This window comes from Furipterus horrens, unplaced genomic scaffold (genome assembly GCF_987537825.1).
Source record: "Furipterus horrens unplaced genomic scaffold, mFurHor1.1.pri manual_scaffold_2, whole genome shotgun sequence".
NCBI lineage: Eukaryota > Metazoa > Chordata > Mammalia > Chiroptera > Furipteridae > Furipterus > Furipterus horrens.
The window spans coordinates 121,685,882-121,711,601 of record NW_028327172.1 but is presented as its reverse complement, the minus strand read 5'-3'; the positions used below and the strand labels follow the sequence as shown (position 1 = coordinate 121,711,601).

Below are 25,720 nucleotides of genomic sequence, written 5' to 3'. Positions count from 1 at the left end.
ATATATTTGATTACCTAAATATGGCAAGAACAAATGAATAAACCTTAAACAAGGATCTCACTTTTTAATCTTAAGAAAGGTTAGAAGGCAGAAAAATAGAAAATTAGTTGCAGCATGTGGGGTGAAAAAGAATATTCTTAATAAAAAAAGAGGTTTTGTAAAACAATAGGAAAAACCAAGCCCTGATTTCTTTAAAGCACAAAAGACATGAGTATGAATAAGAATTGAATATAGAAGTGGCTAATGGATATATAAGAAGGTATTTTTCAGAAGGGATCAAAAGAACCTAGTCTCCATTGTTTATAAAATCAATAATGCCCAGCTTTAAGGAGGGGACAGAGAAGCAGCCCTCTCAATTACTGTTAATGGGAATGAAAATTAAAACAGTATCAACTTTTTGAATGTCAGTTGGCAATTTTTATCAAAACCCTAACTGTGCATCTCTTTGCTAGCAATTCCACTTTTAGGAATTTATTCTAAGGAGATAAGGTGATAACACCCAAAACATAGTTTCAGCATCAGCAACAATAGAAAAACATTTAAAAGTGTTAGTAGTCATAAAAATATGCATCCAACAGATTGCTAAATGAAATGAATATAGTATAAAATAGCATGTGTGCTTTAGTTTACATTTATGTACAAATATATCTAAAAGAATGGTGATTATCTCAGAGCAGTGAAATTTCTGATCACATTTTTACTTTCTAGTTTATGTTTTTATATATTGAATTGTGTATGAGGACCCCTTCCAACCCTGTGATTAGAAAGATTATCACTCCGCCTTATCTTTGCTCCCATTCTCCCCACTGCCTGGGACACCCTTTACCTCTTTCAGTTCTTTGCTCAAATGTCCCTCATTAAAAAGGTCTGCATTCACCACTCTATTTGGAATAGAGCACCACCCCTCTGTTCTAATGCTCCATCCCTCATCTCTGTGTTAGTTTTCTCTAATGTACTTAACATCATTTAATATGTTTTTAAAATTTTTGTTATTGATTATTGTCCAACTCTTTCCCTTCCCCCACTAGAAACTAAACCCATAAGGGCAGGACTTGGTTTTGTACTAAACTATAACCAAGTGCTGGAAACAGTGCCAATCAAGACTCTATAAATATGTGATGAGTGAATGAAAATACCCCTATATATATGTATGCATGAGTGTGTGTGTGCTTGAGTGTATATATATGCAGATATATGAATTGAGCATCCTTTACCTTTACTGTAATTCTCTACAAGAAATTCCTTGAAAAGGCCTAGATTTAAAAAGGTGGTGAATGATTAACTTTTAGGTACTTCAAATTTCGCCTGGGGCCAGCCCTACCAAAGAGAAAATTTTTACCTTGCATTCAGGTTAATTTTCATGTTGAATTGTACAGTACTTCAACATTGATAGTCATGCGTTTGAGATAAATAGCGATAACTTTAATTGAGCGATCAACATAAGGGAAATAAACCCCACATATTTTTCTCACCTGAATCCTTGATCATCTCTTTATCAAATTAAATGCTTTGTACCTAAACTGCTGAAAACCTGATGTTCACATGTTGTTAGCAGTTCCACAAAAATTCAAGAAAGAACACATAGAAATTTCCAAGGGTCAAAAACTGTTAATGTCTTTTCCCCCACATTGTACAACGCAGTTTCCTTGGCCAGAAGGAGGAACTCTGGGTGTCCCTCTGAGGACACCAGAAGTCTGAGTCTGATGACGCTTTTTGCCTGTGGAGACCCGGGCCGGGCAAAAGGCCCCTGACCACAACCCCACTGCCGCAGATGCCACCACTGGTACACTTGGGTGCTTGGATATCATGAAGCTGGTGATCTTGTTCAGGATGGGGGTGGGGCTCAAAGTGCCATTTACCTGTTTATTTCTCAAGGGCTGAACCACTTCCTTAATGCACAGCTCTAGGTCGTTGAGATAGTCCTTTTCCGTTTGTATCAGCTCCCCGATGATTTTCGAACGCTTCACCATCATTCTCCGAATCTGATGCTCCTCCTCCTGAGTTGGTGTCTCAGCCTCAGGACACCCGGCCTGGGGAGCCATCTTTTCTGTGGAGTGAGAACATGTACACGTGAGGCCTTCTGCTGAGGTTTGTTCTTTCATTACGCACAAGCCACACGGCAGGGTTACTGTGAGCAAGGGAAAATGCTCAGGCGTCGTCTAGGTGTGTTCTTAGGAAATGGTGACATGTGGTAGTTCCCCCTGAGTCAGAATCCCGTGAAAATATGAGCATGAAGTGATGTGAGATCGAACTACTCTGGACAAGTCAGTTAAATGATATCGGACTGTCATGGTTTGTCTTTATCTCATTGCTACTGTTTTAGAGTATAAGCTGATCTTCAAGCTAGAGATAAAATGTTTTAAAAAGAGTTCATAACTTCTGGATACAATTGCTTTTAAAAATTAAAAAAGTATTGCTGACATACAATATTATATTAGTTTCAAGTGTACAACATAGTGATTAGATGCTAATATACCTTTTGAAATGATAGCCACAATAAGTCTAGTAGCCATATTACCATACAATTACTACAATATTATTATCTATATTACTTATGCTGTACATTACACCTCTGTGACTTATTTTATAATTGGTAGCTATTCTTAATACCCTTCACTTTTTGCCCATCCCTAAACCCCCCCTATCTTTAAACCAATGTTTTTTTTCTCTGTATCTATGAGTTTGTTTCTTTTTTTGCTGGTTGTTTTTTAGATTCCATGTATAAGTGAAGTCATACAGTATTTGCCTTTCTCTGTCTATTTTACGTAGCATAATACCCTCTAGGTCCATCCATATTAACACAAATGGCAAGATTTCATTCTTTTTATGGCTGAATAATAGTTTATATATATATAATATAATATATATATAATATATGTGTGTGTGTGTGTGTGTGTGTGTGTATCTCACATAATTTTTACCCATTCATCTATCAAAGGACATCTAGATTGCTTCCATAGCTTGGCTGTGTTAAATAATGCTTCAGTGAACCTGGGGGTGCATATATCTTTTTAAATTAGTGTTTTGGATTTCTTTGGATAAAGAGAAAGAAGTGGGATTGCTGGATCATATGGTAGTTCTATTTTTAATTGTTCAAGTGACCTCCATACTGTTTCCATAGTGGCTGCACCAGTTTAAAATGCCACCAACAGTGCACTGGGGCTCTCTTTTCTCCACATCCTCACCAACACATAGTCTTTGTTTTTTTGTTGTTGTTGTTTTGTTTTATTTTGATAATAGCAATTCTGACAGGTGTGAGGCCATATCTCTTTGTGATTTTGATTTACATTTCCCTCAATGACCTTGAGCATCTTTTCATGTGTCCGTTGACCATTTGTATGTCCTCTTTGAAGAAATGTCTATTAAGGTCCTTGGCCCATTTTTAAATCAACTGTTTGCATTTTTTATATTGAGTTGTATGCGTTCTTAATATATTTTGGATTTTAACCCCTTATGGGATATATCATTTGCAAATATCATCTACCATTCAGTAGGTTGCCTTGTTATTTTGCTGATGGTTTCCATCATGGCGCAAAAGCTGTTGAGTGTGACTTAGTCTCACTTGTTTATTTTTGCTTTCATTGCCTTTGCTCTAGGAGATATATCAAAAATATTGGAAGACTAATGTAAAGAGTTTACTGCCTGTGTTTTCTCCCAGAAGTTTTATTGTTTCAGGTCTTACATTTAAGCTTTAACTCATTTTGAGTTTATTTTAGTATGTCGTGTAAGAAAATGGTCTAGTGTCTTTTTTTTTTCATATATCTTGAATACATTTTCTTTTAAATCAAGGGAGGATTTTTAATTAGTAAATGGTACACCTTCCACTTTTGTTTGTGCCCGTTATTAAAACTAATTGCCCCTCACTAAAATATGCAAACCTCACTAAAATGGAAAACAATTGCAAATGATTGGGATTTTTATTTCAATTAACAGTCAGAATCCATGGAAAGTGAGGTAGTGGTGGATTAAATAAATATCGGCTAAGACTGTTTTGTATGGCTTATCTTTAATACTATGCATATCTTGTTATCTCAAAATTCTTGAACTGCCAAAGAGAAAATTTTAATTAAAAAAAATGACAGTGCTAAATAGATGCTGAGATAAATGAGAAGCCTCACATGTGGCCAAGGTTTTATATAAAGTATAACATAAGGAAGCTAAATATTTTCAAGGATGAGCTTCCCACAGCAATGTAAAATGTTGGAGGCCACAAACTAGGTCACAAATGAAATCAGAGCAGTGATAGAGAGCAGGGCAATATATGTGTGTAAATAAATTTGCTTTAAACTCAAGGTCATCACAAACCTAATTTTTATCTTAGGCTCTGCAGTTGCAGAAGTAATTTCATTTCCTTTAAAGCTAATGCGATTTCAGTAACTGATATGTTTGACATCTTCAATGCTGACACCACTTCCTGAGAATGTAGAGCTTTACAAAAGGGTTTATAAAGACTGTTCAGAAAAAAAAAAAAATGCACAGGTCACAATGTATGGGAAGAAAGGATATTCTCTTAAATGTCTCCAGAAACAAAGCTAAAATAACTGGAGAAACTTTATAGTACAGAAGTTACTGTTTCCATGTGAAAGGACTGTGCCAAGAATGTGAAGAGACATTCCAAAAGTAGTGAGTGTTCCTCTCTTTCTGCCCCACTAATTTCAGGAGTTCTGGCAGAGGCTCAGTAATCAAACACCTGTGGAGAATACCATGAAGGTCATTCCAGTGTTAGGTGGAAAGTGCACTAACACTAATTGATCTTTGGACAAATTTGACTTGTAGGTGAGTACGTTTTTGGACCATTTGCCCAGTAGCTATGCTTTCATCAGGAAAAAAAATGGACTTGACAGATGTTATCTGAGGGCATATAGTTTTATAAGACTTGGGCTATTCAGTACCAGAGAAATAATCCACCTGAGTTATAAAAGAAAAGATATATACAAAGAGAGTATGAATGCATGAAATATTCTGGAGAATGCATACCTTAAATTATGTTATGAGTGCTTTTGGATGCTTGATAATTTTTAGTATTTTTATTGGAGAATAGAAAAAGCCTGCCTATTAGCACCCCACATTCAAAAGGAGAAGTTACAATCAGGTGTTATTATTATGAATTATTTTGTATATAAAAAAGGAAGGCAGGTCTCTGGTGAGGGAACATGAAGTGAGCAGACTATATATACCACATGACCTCCTCCATGAGCCTCCTTTTGGCCATTTCTTCTAAAAGGGTGAGGGTTGAGGACAGAAGGCAGAGGAGAAGGGGCTTTTTTAATTTATTTTTTCTCCTGGAATATATGAAGAGGCGCGCGCGCGCACACACACACACACACACACACACACACATACCTCACTAGTACAGAGTTGACAAACCAGTGTGGATACTATCCAATTATTAGTTAACATTACCTTGAAAATAAAAGAAACACTGTTGAGTTACTGTTCTGACCAATGCCTGCTTTTCCAAGTTCTAAACTTGAGCCTTAGAAAATGTACCTATCAATTATGTGGGGGCCTATCAAGGAGAAAGGCATCTTCCCTGATCTTTGGGAAAGAAATATCCCTAAAATACATTTTCAGGTTCCTTTAGTTCTAAATATAGGACTCAATTACTATTTTAATTTAATCTAGTTCACAGATTTCCCCTTGCTACACTTTAAAATGTATTACATCAAATTTTATCAATTAAAATTTGCTTAGATTTTCTAATACAGTTCAAGAACTTGTTCAGATACAATTGGGGGCAATGGCAGCTGAAATAAAGTGTTGGTCATGGTATTCAACTTCAGAAGCTTTTCCCCTCAGACACAAAAATATTTTCAGAGAATTTACAGTTGAGCAAACAAAATATCTATGTTTTTTTGACTCCAGTTTATTGCAGGAACAAAGACTTGACTTGCATCGTTTTATGGTCAGGTCTCTAAATATTTCCTATGTTGGCACTTTGTAACCAAAAAATTCTGACATGCATTGTGGGGAAAAGTTTTGGTTTTATAATATCCTCTCTACCTTTAAAAATTTTATCTTTTAGTTATACTATGATTTTACTTAACACATGAATATTACCAACCTGTGGGCATGGGCAACAGCAGACCCTCCATATCACCCTGCCCAGGCTCTGTAGCTTCAGCTTCACTGGAGAGGACACTCCAGCGTCATCGCAAGATGTCGATTCAACACGGGAGGAGACAGATACCGTGTCACTCCCGAGTCGGACTGCACAGCCATTCTCGGCGGTGCAGATAGACTCTTAAGAAGCTACACCATTGTCTCTCGAGACGGACGGCTGCCGACGACGATTACCAACCTGTATCACCCAACTCTGTCGCTAGGTTGAATCCTCCTCCCATGTAGCCATGTTGTCATTTTTTTGTGTTGAGCTCTCCCCTCACCGAGCCAAATCTGAAGCTGCATTAGCCTGAAATCTCTCTTAGCTCCACCTTGATGACAACCTGAGGCCCACTTCTCGCAGTGCACCCATGACTTGAGGCTCTTTCTGTGGCAACCAGCATGGACCCCCACATTACAGGTTTTCTTAAAAACTCCAGTCAGGCTCAGTGAGTGCCAGAGACATACAGGAATAAACTAAATTCTGTGGCTTCAGGGTGAGAGCTGAAGAGATAGCTGCCATTTTCTATGTTCAGTCCTCCTCTGACACAGCCAAACCTGATTCTGCATTAGTCTGGTATACTCCATTATCTCCACCCAGGTGATTCCCTCAGACCTTGCCTCACCCAACTCACATTCTGCCCAAGACTATTTCAGTGACTGAGCCTTGTTGACAGCTGGTAGGTAGCACAAAGTCTCAGAGTGTCTTGGGTCTTTTGCTTATGTGCCCCAGGCTTGGAACTGGTGGCAGCTGACCTCGGTTCATAGCATGGCCCATCCCATGAGCATCTGGGCCCAGAACAGGGACTACCAACTGCAGATCACTTTGTTGCTCCTAACAGGTAGCCCTGAGCCAATCTCAGGCAGTTTCTGACATTGATCTGCAACTAACTCTGTCCTAAGAGGTCTCAGGACCAACACATCTGATGGCAAGAATCAATAGAACACTACCCAGCTACTTCTATAAGAAGCATACCTAAATAGAGGTCTTAGGAGGAGCCAGATCTTACTTGGGCTAATCCCACTCCATGGGGTCAGTCCCCACATTGCAACTTCTATGATGTGGTCATGGCAAATCTTCAGAGCAAGTAAGCCTGAGAATTAATCCCACCCAGTCACATGCAACAGCAATCAAGGCACAGTTACAACAGTAGGACACACACAACTCACACAAAGAACATTCCTGGAGCACCTGGCTCAGGTGATCAGGGAGACTGTGCCACTGGGCCCCATAGGACACTTACTATGTAAGGTCAACCTGCCAAGGCTTGTAAACAGCAGATCAACCTAATACATAGAAACAAACACAGAGAGGCAGCCAAAATGAGAAGGCAAAGAAACATGTCTCAAATGAAATCTCCAGGAAAGGAACTAAATGAAACTGTGGCAAAGAGTCTACCAGATACAGAGTCCAAAACACTGGTTATAAAGATGCCCAAGGAACTTAGTGAGAATTTCAACAAAGAGATAGTAGGTAAAAAAGGGACACAAAAACCATGAAGAGAACTAGTAAAAGTGAAGAATACAATAACTGAAATGAAGAGTTCAGCATATTAGATGAAGCAGGGGATTGAATCAGTCATTTATAATACAAGGTAGCAGAAAACACCTTTTCAGAACAGCAAACAGAGAAAGTAATTAAAAAAACTGAGGATAGTGTAAGGGACTTGTGGGACAATATCAGGCATAACAACAACCACATCATAGGGGTACCAGAAAGAGAAGAGAGTGAACAAGGGGTTATGAATTTATTTAAAAAAATAATGACTGAAAAATTCCCTAACCTGTTGAAGAAAAAAGACACTTAAGTGCCGGAAGCACATATACTCCCAAACAAGGTGCACCTAAAAGGGCCACACCAAGAAACATCATAATTAAAATGTCAAATGTTAAAAGACAAAGAGAGAATCTTTAAAGCAGCAAGAGAAAAACCTAGAAGGGACCGCTCATAAGAATGTCAGCCCCCTTTCCCAAAAGAAACTGCACGCCAGAGAGATTAGCACAAATTATTCAAAATGATGTAAAGCAAGGACCTGCAACAAAGACCCTCTACCTAGCAGAGCTATCATTTTTAAATTGAAAGAAATATAAGTCTTCCCAGACAAGAAAAAGCTAAATTAAATGAGTTCATCACCGCTAAACCAGTATTACAAGAAATCTTAAAGGGACCTTGTTTTTGTTTTTTTGTTTTTATTTTTAAGAAAAAAGAACATAAATATAAAGAATAAAATGCCAATAACTATGTATTTATCAATAATCATTGTAAAGGTAAATGGAATAAATGTTTTAATTAAAAGCATAGGGTGACTGAATAGATTTCAAAAACCTCATATATTCATACATATGTTGCTTACAAGAGATCCACTTCAGAGTGTAAGACACACACAGACTGAAAGTAAAGGGATGGTGAAAGAAATTTCATGCAAATGGAAATGACAAAAAAAGAAAAAAAAACACCAAAAACCTGGTTTAGTGATACTATCTCAGACAAAACAGAGTTTAAAACAAAGACTATAGTAAGAGAAAATAAAAGATATTTTGTAGTGAAAAAAGGGATCAATCCAAGAAAAGAGTATAACTCTTGTAAACATTTATGTACCCAACATAAGAGGATTCAAATAAATAAACCAAATCTTGATGAACATAAAAGGAGAGATCAGTAGCACTACTGTCATATTACAGAACTTCAATAGATATCAATGGATAGATTGTCTAGACAGAAAATCAACAAGGAAACAGTGGCCTTAAGTGACAATAAGACCAGATAGATTCAATTGATAATTTTAGAGCATTTCACCCAAAGAAGCAGAATATAGGTATATTCTTTTCAAGTGTATGTGAAATATTTTCCAAGGTAGGGCATGTTAGGCCATAAAACAAGTTTCATTAAATTTAAAAAGTTTGAAATTATATGAAGTATCTTCTCCAACTACTGTTGTATAAAACTAGAACTCAATTACAAGAAGAAAATGGAAAAGCACACAAACACATGGAGGCTAAATAACATGCTATTAAACAATGAATGGGTTAACAATGAGATCAAGAAAAATCAAAAGCTACATTGAGACAAATGAAAACAAACACACAACAATCCAAAATCAACGGGACACAGCAAAAGCAGTCTTAAGGGGGAAAATTCTTAGCAATAGAGGCTGACCTCAAGAAACAAGAAAAATTTTATATAAATAATCTAATATCAGACTTAAATAAACTAGAAAAAAACAGTAAACAAAGCCCACAGTGGGTAGAAGGAAGGAAATAATAAAGATTAGAGTGGGGATAAATGAAATAGACTCAAAAAATACAAAAGATCAATGAAACCAAGAGCTGATTCTTTGAAAAGATAAACAAAATCGACAGACCATTAACCAGACTCGTTAAGAAGAGAAGAGAGAGGATCCAGTAAATAAAATCAGAAAGGAAAGAGGGAAACTGACAACTAACACCATAGAAATAAAAAAGATTTTAAGAAAATACTACAAACAGCAATATACCAACAAATTGGATAACTAAGAAGAAATGATAAATTCCTAGAAACACAATATTCTAAGATGGAATCAATAAGAAACAGAAAATCTGAACATACTAATTACTACCAATAAAATAGAAAGGGTAATGAAAAAAACGTCCCAACTAACAAAATGGCTTCACAGGTGAATTTTACCAAACATTTAAAGAAGAATTAACAGCTATCTTTCTCAAACTATTCCAAAACATTCAAGAGGAGGCAAGGCTCCCAAGCTCATGTTTACAAAGCCAGATTATTCTGATTCCAAAACCAGGCAAAGATATTACAAAAAAACAATTACAGGCCAATGTTTGTGATGAACATTGATGCAAAAATCCTCAAATAACCATTAGCACACTGAATTCAATAATACATTAAAAAGATCATACACCATGATCAAGTGGGATTTATTCCTGAGATGCGAGGTTGGTTCAATATCCACAAGCCACATAAAGAAAATGGAAGATAGAAATCGTATAATCATATAAATGGATGTTGAAAAAACCTTTGACAAAATCCAGCATCCGTAATTATAAAAACTACCAGCAAAGTGGGAATAGAGAGAAAAGACCACAATAATAGTAAAGACTGTGTAAGACAAACCCACAGCTAACATCATCCTCAATTAGGAAAAGATAAAAATGTTTTCCTTAAGGAACAAGAAAAGGTTATCTACTTTCATCACTTTTATCAATATAGTATTGAAAGTCCTAGCCACAGCAATTAGTGAAGAAAAACGAATAGAAAGTATCTAAATTGGAAAGGAAGAAGTACAGTTGTCATTATTTGCACATGACATGATCCTGTATATAGAGAACCCTAAGAACTGTTAAATAAATTAAGTAGGATATAAATCGTCGGCAGCCGTCCGTCTCAAGAGACGATGGTGTAGCTTCTTAAGAGTTTATCTGCACCGCCGAGAATGGCTGTGCAGTCCGACTCGGGAGTGACACGGTATCTGTCTCCTCCCATGTTAAATCGACATCTTGCGATGACGCTGGAGTGTCCTCTCCAGTGAAGCTGAAGCTACAGAGCCTGGGCAGGGTGATATGGAGGGTCTGCTGTTGCCCATGCAGCAGACCCCCCCTCTCTTCGCAGCTGAAGGGTCCAAGGGAAAGACGGAGTCGATACAGCTTGGCTTCAGGTGCGCCGCAGGAGTTGCCGGTGTTGACTACAACGTCAAACCGCCTTAGGGACTCCGGCTCCGGATTTTCTGTCGGGGTTTACTCCCTTAGCCTTTCCCCTGAAGAGGTATGCCACAAGGCAGCGGAGGTTTTTTGGAGTCAGAGTTTTCCTTCTCTGATGTGCCCTGACTGGAAGATCGAACCAGCGACACTTAGCTCGCAGGCCGACGCTCAATCCACTGAGCCAAACCAGCCAGGGACAGGATATAAATAAACATTTAGAAATTGGTTCATTTTTATACACCAATAATAAACTAACAGAAAGAGCAATTAAGAGAATAATCTCACTTAAAATGCATCAAAATAAAATGCTTCAGAATAAATTTAATCAGAGTTAAAGATCAGTACTCAGAAAATTATGACACTGAAGAAAGAAATTAAAGAAGGTACAAATAAATGAAAGCATATGTTATGCCCATAGATATGAAAAATTAACATTGTTAAAATGTCCATATTACCCAAGCCATCTATAGATTCAATGACCAATGACCATCTATAGATCCAAATGCCAATGATATTTTCCAGCAACAAGAACAAATAATCCAAAAATTCATATGAAGCCACAAAAGATTCTCAATAGTCACACAAATTGAGAAAGATCAACATTGGAAGTATTACCCTACCTGATATCAAACTACACTACAAGGCTATAGTAATAAAATAGCATTGCATTGTCATAAAACACACACACAGATCAATGGGGCAAAATAGCTCAAAAATAAGCCCATGTCTATAAATTAATTAATTTAAATAAAATCAATTAATATAAAACAAAGAGGCAAGAATACACAATGGGCTGAGAAAATCTATTCACTAAATGATATTGGGAAAATTGAACAGATACATAAAAAAAATGAAAGGACCACCTTCTTACACTGTATACAAGAATAAACTCAAAATTAAATAAAGAATAAATGTAAGACCTGAAACTATAAAACTCCTAGAAGAAACATAGGCAATAAATTCTCTGACATTGCTCTTACTAGTACTTTTTTTTCTGATATATGTATCTCCTTGGGCAAGGGAAACAGAAAAACAAACAAATGGGCCATATCAAACTAAAAAGTTTTTGCACAGCAAAGGAAACCATCAATGAAATGAAATGACTACTTAATAAATGGAAGAAGATATATTAAAAATGTATTAAAAAGTCATATAACTCAACACCCCTCCCCAAACAATCCTATTAATAAATGAGCAGGAGACTTCAATAGACACTTCTTCAAAGAGGACATACAGATGGACAGCAGACATATGAAAAGATGTCAATATCACTACGTATCAAAGAAATGCAAGTTAAAACCATAATGATATATCACCTCACACCTGTCAGAATGACTGTTGTCAATAAATAAACAAACAAATGCTGCAGAGGATGTGGAAAAAATAGGAATCCTGTACACTGCTGGTGAGATTGCAAATTGGTGCCCCCACTACTGTAAACAGTGTGGTGATTACTCAAAAAATGAAAAACAGAACTATAATACCTTATGAACCAGCAATTCTACTTCTGGGAATACAGGGGAAGGGTAGGCAAAAGTAAGTTAAATTACCAGCCATTATTACCTAAAAAGTAAATCATAAGTAGGGATACAAAATAACACTAATAAGAAGATGACAAATAATAGAAATAAATAATACAATTAATAAACAATAATGCAAGAATAAACTCTGAGTTTTGTGTACTCACAACTCTAAGCCTACTTTTGCCCACCCCTGTATATCTGAAGAAATCCAAAACACTAATTCAAAAAGTTATATAGACCCTGATGTCCATTGCTGTGCTCTTTATAATGGCCAAGATATGGGAACCATCCCAGTGCCCTTCAGTAGATGGTTGGATTAAGAAAAGGTGGTGCATATATACAATGGACTATTACTTGGCTGTAAAAATGAATAAAACCCTACCATTTGCAACAGTATGAATGAACCTAAAGGGTAGTATGCTAAGTGAATTAAGTCAGAAAAAGACAAATACCATGTGATTTCACTTATATGTGGAATTTAAAGAACAAAATAAATGAACAAAACAGAAACAGAGTCATAGATATAGTGAACAAACTGATGAGTGAAAAGAGGAAGGGAGTAAGAAGTTACAATACAGTCACAAGATTGTAAAATACAGTATAGGATATTTACAGTATATATGGTCAATAATACTGTAATAACTATGTATGGTGCCACGTGAGTACTAGAATTTTCAGGGGTATCACTTTGCAAATTATCTGTCTAACCACTATGCTGTATACCATAGTGGTTTCTATAATCTGGATTATTGACCACTGTGGTGGCCAGGATAATGGACCCCCTGAAGATATCCACACTCTGAGCCTCAGACCTGTCACTATGTTACCTTACATGGCAACACAGACTTTGCTGGTGTGATTAAGATTATAAACTTTGAGATGGAGACATTATCCTGGATTGTCCAAGTGGGCCCAGTCTGATAACATTAACCCTTAAAAGAGGAAGGAGAAAATAGAGCACAGGAAAGATAAAAAGTGAGAGGGACTGAACTGCCATTGTTTGTAAAGGCAGAGGAAGGAGGCTAAGAGCCATGAAATACCAGAAGCCTTTGGAAGCTGAGAACAGCCTTTGGCTGATAGCCAGCAAGGAGATAGATTCCAACAACCAGAAAGAGTGAGGAATAGATTCTCCTCCTTGAACTCCCAGAAAGGAGCACAACTACAGTTTGATTCAACCTATACTTTGCTTTCTGTCTGTGAGACTCTAAACAGAGACCTATGGAAACCGTGAGGTAATATATTTGTGTTGTTTTAAACACTAAATTGTGGCAATCTCTTACAGTAGTAATAGGAAGCTAATATCCCCACACATGCTAACACCTAAAAGATCGCAGTCACTTTGTGTAGACTTCCTTTAAGAACATTGAACTACATTGTTGCAAGATTCCTTCCATCTTTCAGTGTTTCTCAATGAATCTCCCTGAACTACCAGCCCGAGATTGCCTGCTCACAATAGCTTGAGCTTCAGTTATGGAACAAACATTGAAGAGATTGAGTTAGACTTTTCCCCTCAACATAGTTTTTTTGCCTTTGTTCAATGTTTTGGTTTCCTGTACAGGCAAAAAAAAAAAAAAAAAAATTCACACTTGGAATATCAGCGTAGGGTCAGACAAAAGTTTTCAATTAGATAAACAATATACCAGGTACTCCTTGCGGTCTGATGCATTAGAATCTTGAATTTAGTTTATTAGTTTCCCAAGCAACCACACAACAGCCCCAGTGACAGTTCCAGTTGTGGGAGTGTCTCCAACAGCCATGGCAGTGACAACAGGGAAGAGAAATAAACTGCTGTGAAAGAAGGCAGGCTACTCAAGGTATACTTCACAAATCATGAGAAAGTAATCTCAACCTAATAGAGACCCAGAGACATATAAAAATGCCAGATAAAGCATTATTAAAAAATTTTAAAGGGATGACAAGTCTTCAAAAATGTTTAAGAAATCCTTTGAGGGCAGGTAGCTCACTTTGAATGTTGCCCATGGAATTAAGTGAAGCTGAAACCACCAAATATTCCAGCAGCATTTGCAGACGCTGGTACACTAGGAGGATGGGAACTTTGTGTGCCTGCAATGGGGAGACAGGGCATGGTGGAGACAGAATATGGTAGTGGCAGGACCTCAGCAAGGTCTCTAAGTGTCAAGGAGCATGATTAGGAAAAAAGCCTAAAGCCAGGAGCAGGAAAGAAAACACATCCAGGAAAAGATGAACTAGTAAAAATGTTCCAACGGGAGAGACATAAAAACATTGTCCCAGCCATACCTCTGGGTGGTAATAGAAAAAAGGGCAGGAGAAACAAGATGGCGGAGGAGTAAGTGGAAGCTACATTAACTTCCTCCCAGAACTAGTCTGGATTTACAACGTAATTTTGGAGAAATCATCTGGAATAACCAACCGAACACCAGCTGGAGAGAAGTCTTATAACCACGGAGAGACAAAAAAGGCTGCTACATCACAACGTGACCGGTAGGGAGTGCAGAGACACGGAAGGGCTGGCTGGGCTCCCACGGGTGGCAGCTGAAGGGACTGAGAAACAGCTCAGCAGCCGGGGATTCCCCCTGAGAACGGCAGGGTCTAAACCCCCAGCTGGGCTTCCCAGCCTACAGCGACAGAGTGGAAAGTAAAATAGTATCCAGCTGAGAAAAGTGAAAAGCCACAGGGTTTCTTGCTAGCCGGAGAGAAACAGCAGGAGAAAAAGAGCTCTTAAGCGGATCACATACAAAAATATTTTGGCCCCCACTTACCCTGGGCTCAAGCGGAGGAAAGGCAGAGAGGACTGGAGATGCTTGGGGAGAGTTTGGTGTGGTGGCTTTGAGGGGAGAGCTGGGGAAGCGGCCCGCTGGGTCCCAGTGCTAACTCATCCCCACACTGCAGGCAGACCATTCCCGGCCAAGTGGCGTCAGCCTGAGGGGAAGCAAAGGCCCTGCCTACAGGAATTAAGCTGCCACACCCACGGTCCTTAAGCCTGACGGCTAATCACAGATTGAATAGATTAACAACTAAGAAGCCAGACAAAGGCAGTAGATCCCTGGAAGTCTCCAACAGGCTGCCTAGGCCCAGACTGGTACAGGATCTGACGCCACCAGGGGCAGATCCAGGAAGTGCAGATCATTCTAAGAAGCACCAACAAACAATAGAAGTCACAAAAATGGGGAGACCGAGAAACAACCCCCCATCGAAAGGAAAGGTAGAATCCCCAGAAAGAGTGCTCAATGAAATAGAGGGGAGCCAACTATCAAATATGGAATTGAAAGCACGGATTATGGAGAAGCTCAATGAGCTCAGCGGAAACTACAAAGAACTCCAGAAAAACTACAGTGAACTCCAGAAGAACTATAAGGAACTTACTGAGAATTATACCAGCATCAAAAAGGACATGGAAGCTATCAATAAGAGCCAGGAGGAAATGAAGAATACGATCTCTGAATTGAAGAACACAGTAGAAGGAATTAAAAGCAGGCTAGAGGAAGCAGAAAATCGGATCAGCGAGCTGAAGGACAACGTAGACAAAACCTCCCAGACAGTGCAACAAAATGAAAAAAGGCTGAACAAGACTGAAGAGGCTCTAAGACAGCTGCAGGACAACATGAAACGTAATAATATCCGTATCATAGGAATTCCAGAAGGAGAAGAAGAAGAGCAAGGGATAGAAAGCCTCTTTGAAAAACTAATGACAGAAAACTTCCCTAACATGAAGAGAGAAAGAATCATGCAAGTCCAGGAAGCACAGAGGGTCCCAATGAAGATGAACCCCAACAGGCCCACTTCAAGACACATCATAATTAAAATGGCAACATTGAAAGACAAAGAGAGAATCCTAAAAGCAGCAAGAGAGAAACAACTAATAACATACAAGGGAGCTCCAATAAGGCTATCATCAGATTTCTCAGCAGAAACACTACAAGCCAGAAGGGAATGGCAAAATATATTCCAAGTAATGAAAAACAAAGGCCTACAACCAAGAATACTCTACCCAGCAAGGCTCTCATTCAAAATGGAAGGTGAAATAAGGAGTTTCCAAGACAAAAGAAGGTTAAAAGAATACATCTCCACCAAACCAGTATTGCAAGAGATGCTAAAGGGTCTGCTTTAAGAAGATGAAGAAACAGAGAGAGACAGAGAGGAACACGAGTACAAAGGGGGAAAATGACAATGAATAAGTACTGAAAGAAAGAAGGAACTTCTACCATTTGCAACAACATGACTGAAACTAGAGAGAATTATGCTTAGCGAAATAAGCCAGGCAACAAAAGAAAATTACCTTATGCTATCACCTGTTACAGGAAACTAATGAACAACACAAACAAATGAGCAAAATAGAACCAGAAGTATGTAAATGAGGAATAAACTAACAGTAACAAAGGGGGAGATGGGAGGGAGAGAAGTGGTAAGAAGGGGAAGGGTCTAGTCAAAGAGCATGTATAAATGACCCATGGACATGGACAACTGGGTGGGGACTGAATGTGGGAGAAGGGAGGGACAGGGTGCAGAGAAGCAAGAGGGGGAAAAAAGTGAGACAACTGTAATGGAAAAACAAACAAACAGAAAAATTTTTAGTGGGGGGAAAAATAAAAATATAAAGAATAGAAATGCAAGTTCAGTGAATATTAGAAGGACAAGGTTTTTCCTTCACACTGTATATATTTTCTCCCTATCTGATCCCTCCAAAATTTGGCATTCTAAAGAAGTAAGTAATGACCTAACTTTCTTTGCATAAAACTAATAAGACCAGTTGTTAATAACGATTTTTTTGACTAAGACTTTGACTGGAATGTCATGCCTAAAGGAGACATGCTTGGGCTTTGGTTGTTACCAAAAAGCCCTGAGCAACTGGGACTGACTTTCAAAGGTAATAAAAGTCCACGAGATAAAAGGCCTGGTACCTTGGATGGATGAGCGGTCCATAGCAATCTTTCCAGGGAAGGAGCGAAGGTTGTTTTCCTGAAAGATGGCTAGAAGGGACCTTAAGGCACAATGGAAAACCAGGAGGACCTGGAAAAGAAAGGTGTTTACAGGCAAGGCTGAATGCCAGGTATGTGGATCTGTTTCTGTGCCCTGAAGGGCAGACTGAAGGTCACCCTAAATGTTCCTTGCGTAAGTTCCAGCAAAGCAGAACTAAAGATCATAAGTGATCATTTTCTGCTCTTGTTGTGTTTATGCAAATGAACAGGATAAATTAAAAATGAACTTAATGCAGTCCCTTTAATGACAAGGAGGGTAATCTTAGGGAGAAAAATCAAGATTCAAGGAAGATCACAATGCCCAGTGGTAAACTATAAAGTAGTGCAGCTAACTGTCTTTAAAGTTTCTTTTCATTTAAAATTTGTTTTCATTTGAAAGTTAAACTATGTCTGTGGCATTATCAAAGATGTTTAATTTACAGGCAAGAAGAATGTCAAATGCCTTGCAACTGGATGCCTTTCCTATAAGACAGTCCTACAGATCTATAAACTTGTGTGTGGGTTATGTTACATAAATTAACATGTGTTTTCTGTTTTCAAAGGGCATAAGCCTACAATCTCATTACCTGAGTGATTGTCTGTACGTATAGACCTCACTTAATCCTGTCTGCATTGCTGCCTCCTGAGACTCACTGGTTTGGCTAAACTAAGTGGCTGGGTTGGTGAAGAACAGGGTGGTCTGTGGGCTTCACTTTAAAACTGGTTTCTCTTTTCTATCCTAATGGCTTGGACAGAAAGAGCCCAGAGGCCTGAGAGGGGGGAAACCTAAAATATTTCCCTCAGTCCAAACTAAGTATAATGGGCAAAAGGGTTTTGGACAGGTGAGATGTAACTGGCATACCTTCCTCCAAAGAAGCCCTTCTTTTCCCTAATGTGGGACATTGAAAAATTAATACCTGTCTTTTGTCATCTAGTGGTTACGGATTGAATGATGTCCTTTAACTCTGTTGCCCCCAGAATACAACAAGGATGCCAGCCTGTTAAACCAAGCATGCCGTTGTCCAGAGACAGCCAACCAACCTGGAGTCTGCACGATCCTTCCCCTTGTAGAAAGGCCACCCTCCCCTCCACATCCCCACTCTTATTAGGGATTTCTTGACCCAAGGGTAGGTAGGATGACGACCATGTCCAGCTTGAAGCAGCTAGAGGAGCTCGAGACCTTCGTCCATTGTCCTTTATAAGATTGTAAAGGGTCTTAAGTCTGAGAGGGAGGGATTGTTATTTTTTTATTGTTAAAATATTTAACTAATTAATTAATTATTTAAAAAAAAAAGAAGAAGAATATATGAAAGGGTGAGCCATGGGCATGGACTTAGGGAGGGGATTGTCGGGGAAGGGGGTTGCTGGGCAGAGGGGAGCAAAGGGGAAAAAATTGGAACTATTGTAACAACATAATCAATAAAATATACTTAAAAAAAAGAAAAAGAAAAAAGGGCAGGGAAAGCTACTAATGCAGGAACACTAATTGGCTCTTAGGTGGGAATGGGAACTGAATTCACTGAACATTTAACAAATAACTATTAAGGGCCTCCTATGAGCCTGAAAGTATTGTAGGAGCTGGGAATACAGCAGTTTAAAAAACATGAATAACAATGGGAGAAAGATGGGACAACTGTAATAGAACAAAAACAACAAGAAAAGGAAAAAAAACACGAATAACAAATATCTTTCCCCATGGAACTTAACTTTTAGTGGGGGGATAAGTACATAAATAAAATAAATGTGATAAGTAGTATGGAGAAAAATAAAGCTGTGACAGTTACTAGGAAGTGCTCAAAAGGTAACAGGGAAGTCCTCAGATTAAAAGACTTGCAATGTGAGGGAAGGCCTTGCAGAAGAACCAGCTGGCAGAACGCTTTCCGGTGAGCGTGTGCATGGCCTGTTCAGGGATCAGGAAGGAGGCCAGAGTGGCTGAGGCGTGAGGCACAGGGGGAAGGGGAGGAGAGGAGCCGAGCAGATTGGAGGAATGGACAGTCTGGAAGAGCTTGTGGAGATGTGTATGTGTAAATATTTTAAACATTTAAGCATCTTTGTAGTATTGCAGAAAATGTAAAGACATTGATGAAATTTAGATATTTTACATTAAGAATGCATGTTAAAATTTCAAGGCCAACCATAAAAATTATAGAAATAGTATGTAAATTTTCAAAACTGATAGAGGCAAATATATAATGAAAAGAGAAAAAGCAAGTTAAAAGAATAAAAGAGAAAACAGAAAGAGAGGAAGAAATACTAGATAGTAGATCCAAATATATTGCGTAATCATAATAAATTAATGACTAGATTACCAAATAAATTAAATGAAAGCTATATGCTATTTACAAGAGAGTGAATATAAACATAGAAAGTTTGAAAGTAAAATATTAAAAAGTTATACTAAGCAAATACTAACTTTGAAAAAGGTGGGGAAGCCTTTTATATCAGACAAAATAAACTTTAAGACAAAAGTAAAAATGGACAGCATATAATAACATGTCAATCCAGGAAAGAGAAAAATTTTGTCTGCTGAATAACATTTTTTCAAACAAGTGAGACAAAAAAGTGAGATTTGTAAGAAGAATCTGACAAATCATCTGTAATATGGAATTGTAAAAATAACATACTGGTTAAGATATAAAAATTGGCACTCAATAGTTAGAGATTTCAAATTCTTTTTAACGATACACATAACCTTTATGAAAATACACCATATTTTAGGCCATAAAATTTCAAAAGATCAGGGATCCAAGATGATGGAAGGCTGGTGGAAGCTACACTAACCTCCTCCCATGACAAAACTGGAATTACAACTAAATTATAGCAAAATCATCCTGAGTAACTAACTGAAGATTAGCTGGAGAGAAGCCTTATAACCAAGGACTTAGAGAAGAAATACTACCACCACATCATGACCGTTAGGAAGTGCAGAGGTGCAGGAGGGCTGGTGGGGCTCCCACTGATGGTAGCTGAAGTCCCAGAGGGATCTTTCAGTGACTGAGAGGTTCCCCCTGAGAAGTGTGGGGTCTAAACTCCAAGCCGGACTTTTTAGCCTAGAGACTTAGACAAAGGAAGGGGTCCACATAACATCTGAAGTGAAACGCAGTGAAATTTCTGTCTTCCAGGGAGTGATGGCTAGAGATGCAGAGAGACTTTTAAAGGGCCAGTGCACAAAATTTTGTTTGCAGCCACTCACCCTGGGCTTCACTGGAGGGAGGGCAGAGCATACTAGAGCTGTATGAGGAGAGTCTGGGGTTGGTGGCTCTGGGGAGAGAGCTGAATATTCAGTCACCAGGATCCTGTGTTGAGTTATTCCCCATTCTGTAGAAGCCATCCTTCTCGGGCAGAGCACTCCTCCCCATGTGGCATCAGCCTTGGGAGAAACAATAGCATCATCTACAAGAATCAATCTCACCCCACACTCTGGAACTTAAGCCCTGCTGAGAAGTATAGCCAGATGATCTTTCAGTGATTAAGCCTAACATACAGTCTGTGAACAGGGTAGGATCTCTGGGTGCTTTGAGACTGTAGTTGATGCTACCCAAGATCTGGTGCTGGTGAAAGATGACCTTGGTGAACAGCTTGATCATTTCCTCTATGTGTCCAGGCTCAGAAGATGGAGCCATAAGCTGTGGATTGCTAATACCTCCAAGCAGGTTGCCGAGGCCAGTCATAGGCAGCGCCTGACATAGGTGTGCACCAGAGTCTTTGTAGATCTACGTAATATATAGAAACAAACACAAAGAGGCAGCCCAAAAATGGAAAGACAAGGAAATAGGCCCCAAAATGAGAGAACAAGAGAATTCTCAAGAATAAGAGCTAAATGAAAAGGAGGTAAGCAATTTATCAGATATAGATTTCAAAGTAATGATTATAAGGATGCCGTACAGAAAAAAAAGGCATAAAAAAGGACAAGTGAGAAATAAAAATGCAATATCTGTAGTAAATAATACACTGGAAGGAAGGTAAGATGTAGGGTAGATGAAGCAGAGGATCAAATTAGCAATTTGGATGACAAAGTCAAAAAAACATCCCATCAGAGCAACAAAAAGAAAAAAGAATTTTTAAAAATGAGGTTAATTTAAGGGACCTTTGAGACAACATGAAGTGTAACAACACCTCATTATGGGGATGCCAGAAGGAGAAGAAAGAGAACAAGGGATCAAGAATATTTGAGGAAATAATGACTGAAAAATTCTGTAACCTGGTGAAGAAAAAAGACACACAAGTCCAGGAAGCACAGAGAATATCAAATACTATGGGCCCCAAAAGGCTAAAAGACACTTCATAATTAAAATGGCAAAGCTTAAATACACGGAGGAAATCTTAAAAGCTACAGAGAAAAGCAGGTAGTTACCTGCCAGGGAGCTCCCATAATACTGTATTTGATTTCTCAGCAGAAACATTTCAGGCCAGAGGGAATGGCATGAAATATTTGAAGTGATGAAAAGCAAGCACCTACAACGAAGGCAACTTTACCCAGCAGAGCCATTATTTAAAATTGAAGGAGAGATAAGAGCTACCCAGACAAGAAAAAGCTAAATGAGTTTGTTACCACAGTTTTGAAATAAGTGTTAAAGGGCTTACTTTAAGAAACATACAACCTTCCAAAACTAAACCAGAAAGAATCAGACAACTTGAATAAGTACATTACAACTAGTGAAATTGAAGCAATAAAAAAACAAAAAACAAAAACAAAAAACCTGCAAATAGAGGCCCTGAACCAGAGGGCTTCACAAATGATTTTTACCATACATTCCAAGAAGAACTAAGACCTATCCTCAAACTATTTCAAAAAGTTCAAGAGGAAGGAAGACTCTCAAGCTCATTTTATGAAGCCAACATGATCCTAATACCAAAACCAGACAAAGAAACTACGAAGAAAGAAATTATGGCCAATATCCTTGATGAACATAGATGCTTAAATCCTCAACAAAATATTAGCAAACCAAATACAGCAATGCATCATAAAGATCATACACCATGATATCGTGGGATTTATTCTGGGGACACAAGGTTTATACAATATTTGTGAATCAATAAATGTGATACACCACATAAACAATATGAAGGATGCAAACCACACGATCATATCTGTAGATGCAGAAAAAGTGTCTGAAAAAAATCCAGCACCTATTTATGATAAAAACTCTCAGCAAAGTGTGAACAGAAGGAAGATTTCTCAACATAATAAAGGTCATATATGACAAACCCACTGCCAGCCTCAGAGTCAATGATCAAAAACTACAAGCATTCTCCTTAAGATTGGTAACAAGATAGGGATGCCCACTTTCACCTCTCATTCAACATAATACTGGACATCCTAGACACAACAATCATAAAAGAAGAAGAAATAAAAGACATACAAATTGGAAAGGAAGAGGTAAAGCCTGTCATTATTTGCAGATGACATGATATTGTACACAGAGAACTCTAAAGATTTCACCATGAAACTACAGTAACTGATAAATGAGTTCAGTAAAGTAGCAGGATACAAAATTAATATCCAGAAATGAATTGCATTTTTATATGCCAATAATAAATTATCAGAAAGGGAAATTAAGAAAACAATCCTATTCTCAATTGCTTCAAAAAGAATAAAATACCTAGGAATAAAATTAAACAAGAATTTAAAAGACCTGTACTTTGAAAATACATGATGTGGAAGAAAGAAATTGAAAAAGATACAAATTAGTGGAAGCATATGCCCTTTTCACAGATAAGAAGAATTAACATAATTAATATGTCCATACTACCCAAAACAATCTATAGATTCAATGTAATCTCTATCAAGATACCAATAACCTATTTCACAGAGCTAGCATGAATATTTCAAAAATTTATATGAAACCACTGAAGACCTCAAATAGCAATAGTAATCTTGAAAAAGAATAAATTTGGAAGAATCATGCTACCTGAATCAAACTATACTAAAAGGCCATAGTAATTAAAACAGCATGATATGGCATGAAAACTGACACATAGACCAATGTAACAGAATAGATAGCTGAGAAATAAACCCACAACCTTATAGTCAATTAGTATTTGACAGAGGAGACAAGAATATGCAATGGGCTAAAGATATTTTATTCAATTAATGGTGTTGGGAAAATTGGACAGATATGTGCAGAAAAATGAAACTAGACTACCTTTTTATGCCACACACAAGAATAAATTCAAAATGGATTAAAGACTTAGTGTAAAACTGGAAACCATACAAGTCCTAGAAGAAAGCATAGGAGGTAAAATCTCAGAGATTGCTCATAGCAATATTTTTTTCTGATATATTTCTTCAGGCAAGCAAAACAAAAGAAAAAAATAAACAAATGGGGCTACATCAAACTAAAAAGTTTTGCACAGCAAAGGAAACCCTCAACAAAATGAAAAAACAACCCACTGAATGGGAGGACATATTTGCCAATAACATATCTGATAAGGGGTTAATATCTAAAATTTATAAAGAAGTTAAACAACACCTAAACAACAAACAATGTAAGTAAAAAATGGGCAAAAAACCTGAATAAATACTTCTCTAAAGAGGACATAAAAAAGGGCAATAGACAGATTAAAAGATGCTCAAAGTCATTAATCTTTAGAGAAATGCAAATGATATATCACTTCACACTGATCAGAATGGCCACCATCAATAAATCAACAAACAACAAGTGCTGGCCAGGGTGTGGAGAAAGGGGAACCTTTCTGCACTGCTGGTGGGAATGCAAATTGGGGCAACCACTGTGAAAAGCAGTATGGAATTACCTCAGAAAATCAACAATGGGTCTGCTTATGACCCAGCAATTACACTTATGAGAATTTATCCAAAGGAGAAACTTGAAACACTAATTCAGAAGAATATATGCACTCCTGTGTTAATTGTAGTGTTGTTTATAATAGCCAAGATATGGCATCATCCCAAGTGTCCATCAGTAGATGACTAGATTAGACAGCCATGGTACATTTGTTTACACAATGGAATACTACTTGGCCATAAACAAGGAGAAAATTATACCCTTTGCAACAGCATGGGTGAACCTGGAGAACACTATGCTAAGTAAAATTAATCAGTCAGAGAAAGATAAGTACCATGTTTTCACTTATATATGAAATCTAATGAACAAACTGAACTAATGAGTAAGAGAGAGAGAGACTCATAAAGAGCAGGCTGACAGCTTAGGGGATGTTGGGAGGTAGAGGGATCAAGCCAAAAAGAAAAAGGACTCATGGACATGGACGACAGTGTGGTCATTGTGGGCAGTGGTGGGTGAGATGGAAAAGAGTCTATGGGGGATAAATAATATGCAAAAATACAATAAAAATAAACTATTAAAAAAATTTCAAAGCATCAGTACATGAGAACCACAACTAAATGCCATTACATTAGAAATAAGTAACAAAAATAAAATTTAAAAGCTCATTTGTTTTAGAATTAAAAAACAAAACAAAAACACTTCTAAATAACTAATGGGCCATAGAAGAAATCACAAAAGTATACAGAAAGTATTTAGCCTGAAGAAAAATATTACACACATATGGAACATAGCTAAAGCATTTCTTACAGATAATTTATAGCCTTAATTTTATATATAAGAAAAGAAGCCAGACTGAAAATTAATAATTTAATACTCTAACTAAAGAAGTAAAATAGAAAAGTAGGAAAATGCAATAAGCCAAAAGGAAATTAAGAACAAAACTTAACAAAATTCAATAGAACTTCAACTCAGGCTTCAAATAATGCCCACAGATAGATTGTAAGCAACATGAGATCATATACACACATAATATCTTAAAACACCCAAAGAGAAGACATAGGAAAAAACAGCATAATTATACCCATGAAGTCTTAAGATATTGGAATTATTAGACAGATATTAAAAAGTGCACTTAATACATCTACAGAAACAAAGAATGGTTTGAAATTAAAAGCAATATATAAGAGGCCATAAAAATGACAAAGTAAATTTTAAAAATAAATAAAATATAACTTTGAAAAATAAAACTCATAATTAAAATTTTAAACTCAGTGGAATAAAAAAACTCAATGAAAAGGTAAAATAATAAATTATACAAAGCTGAAGGAATTAATGAATTGAGTCAAAGAAATTATACAGAATGCAATAAAAAGAAGTGAAGATGTAAATATGCAACACAGGTTAGGAGACAGAGAATGAATGAAAAAATCTAACAAGTGTTTAATTGGAGCTCTACAGGGTACAATAGTGTAAGGAAGAGGCAATACCGGATTCCCTCACTTATCGCGGGTATTACATTCTAGACTCCCCCCGCCACCCCCCCCCCCCGCCCCGTGAAGTAGGAACCTTACATTTATTTTAGTACTTATATATACTTTAAGGCTTTATAAACCCTTCCCACACACTTATAAACTGTTCCCAGTCCCTTATTAATCTTTCCCACTCCCTTATTAACCTTTTCCACACTTTTATAAACACTACTTATGTTCTTAAACAT

General features: G+C 37.5%; 1 protein-coding gene across 1 annotated transcript in view; it reads right to left on the bottom strand.

Moving 5' to 3' along the window:
* ARHGEF38 (Rho guanine nucleotide exchange factor 38) overlaps nucleotides 1-25,720 on the bottom strand; it is a 140,973-nt gene that overhangs the window by 85,797 nt on the left and 29,456 nt on the right. The window contains exon 2 of the mRNA XM_090266368.1: nucleotides 1,860-2,047. Coding sequence (XP_090122494.1) covers nucleotides 1,860-2,047 — 188 coding nt within the window. The remainder of the gene's footprint in view (nucleotides 1-1,859; nucleotides 2,048-25,720) is intronic.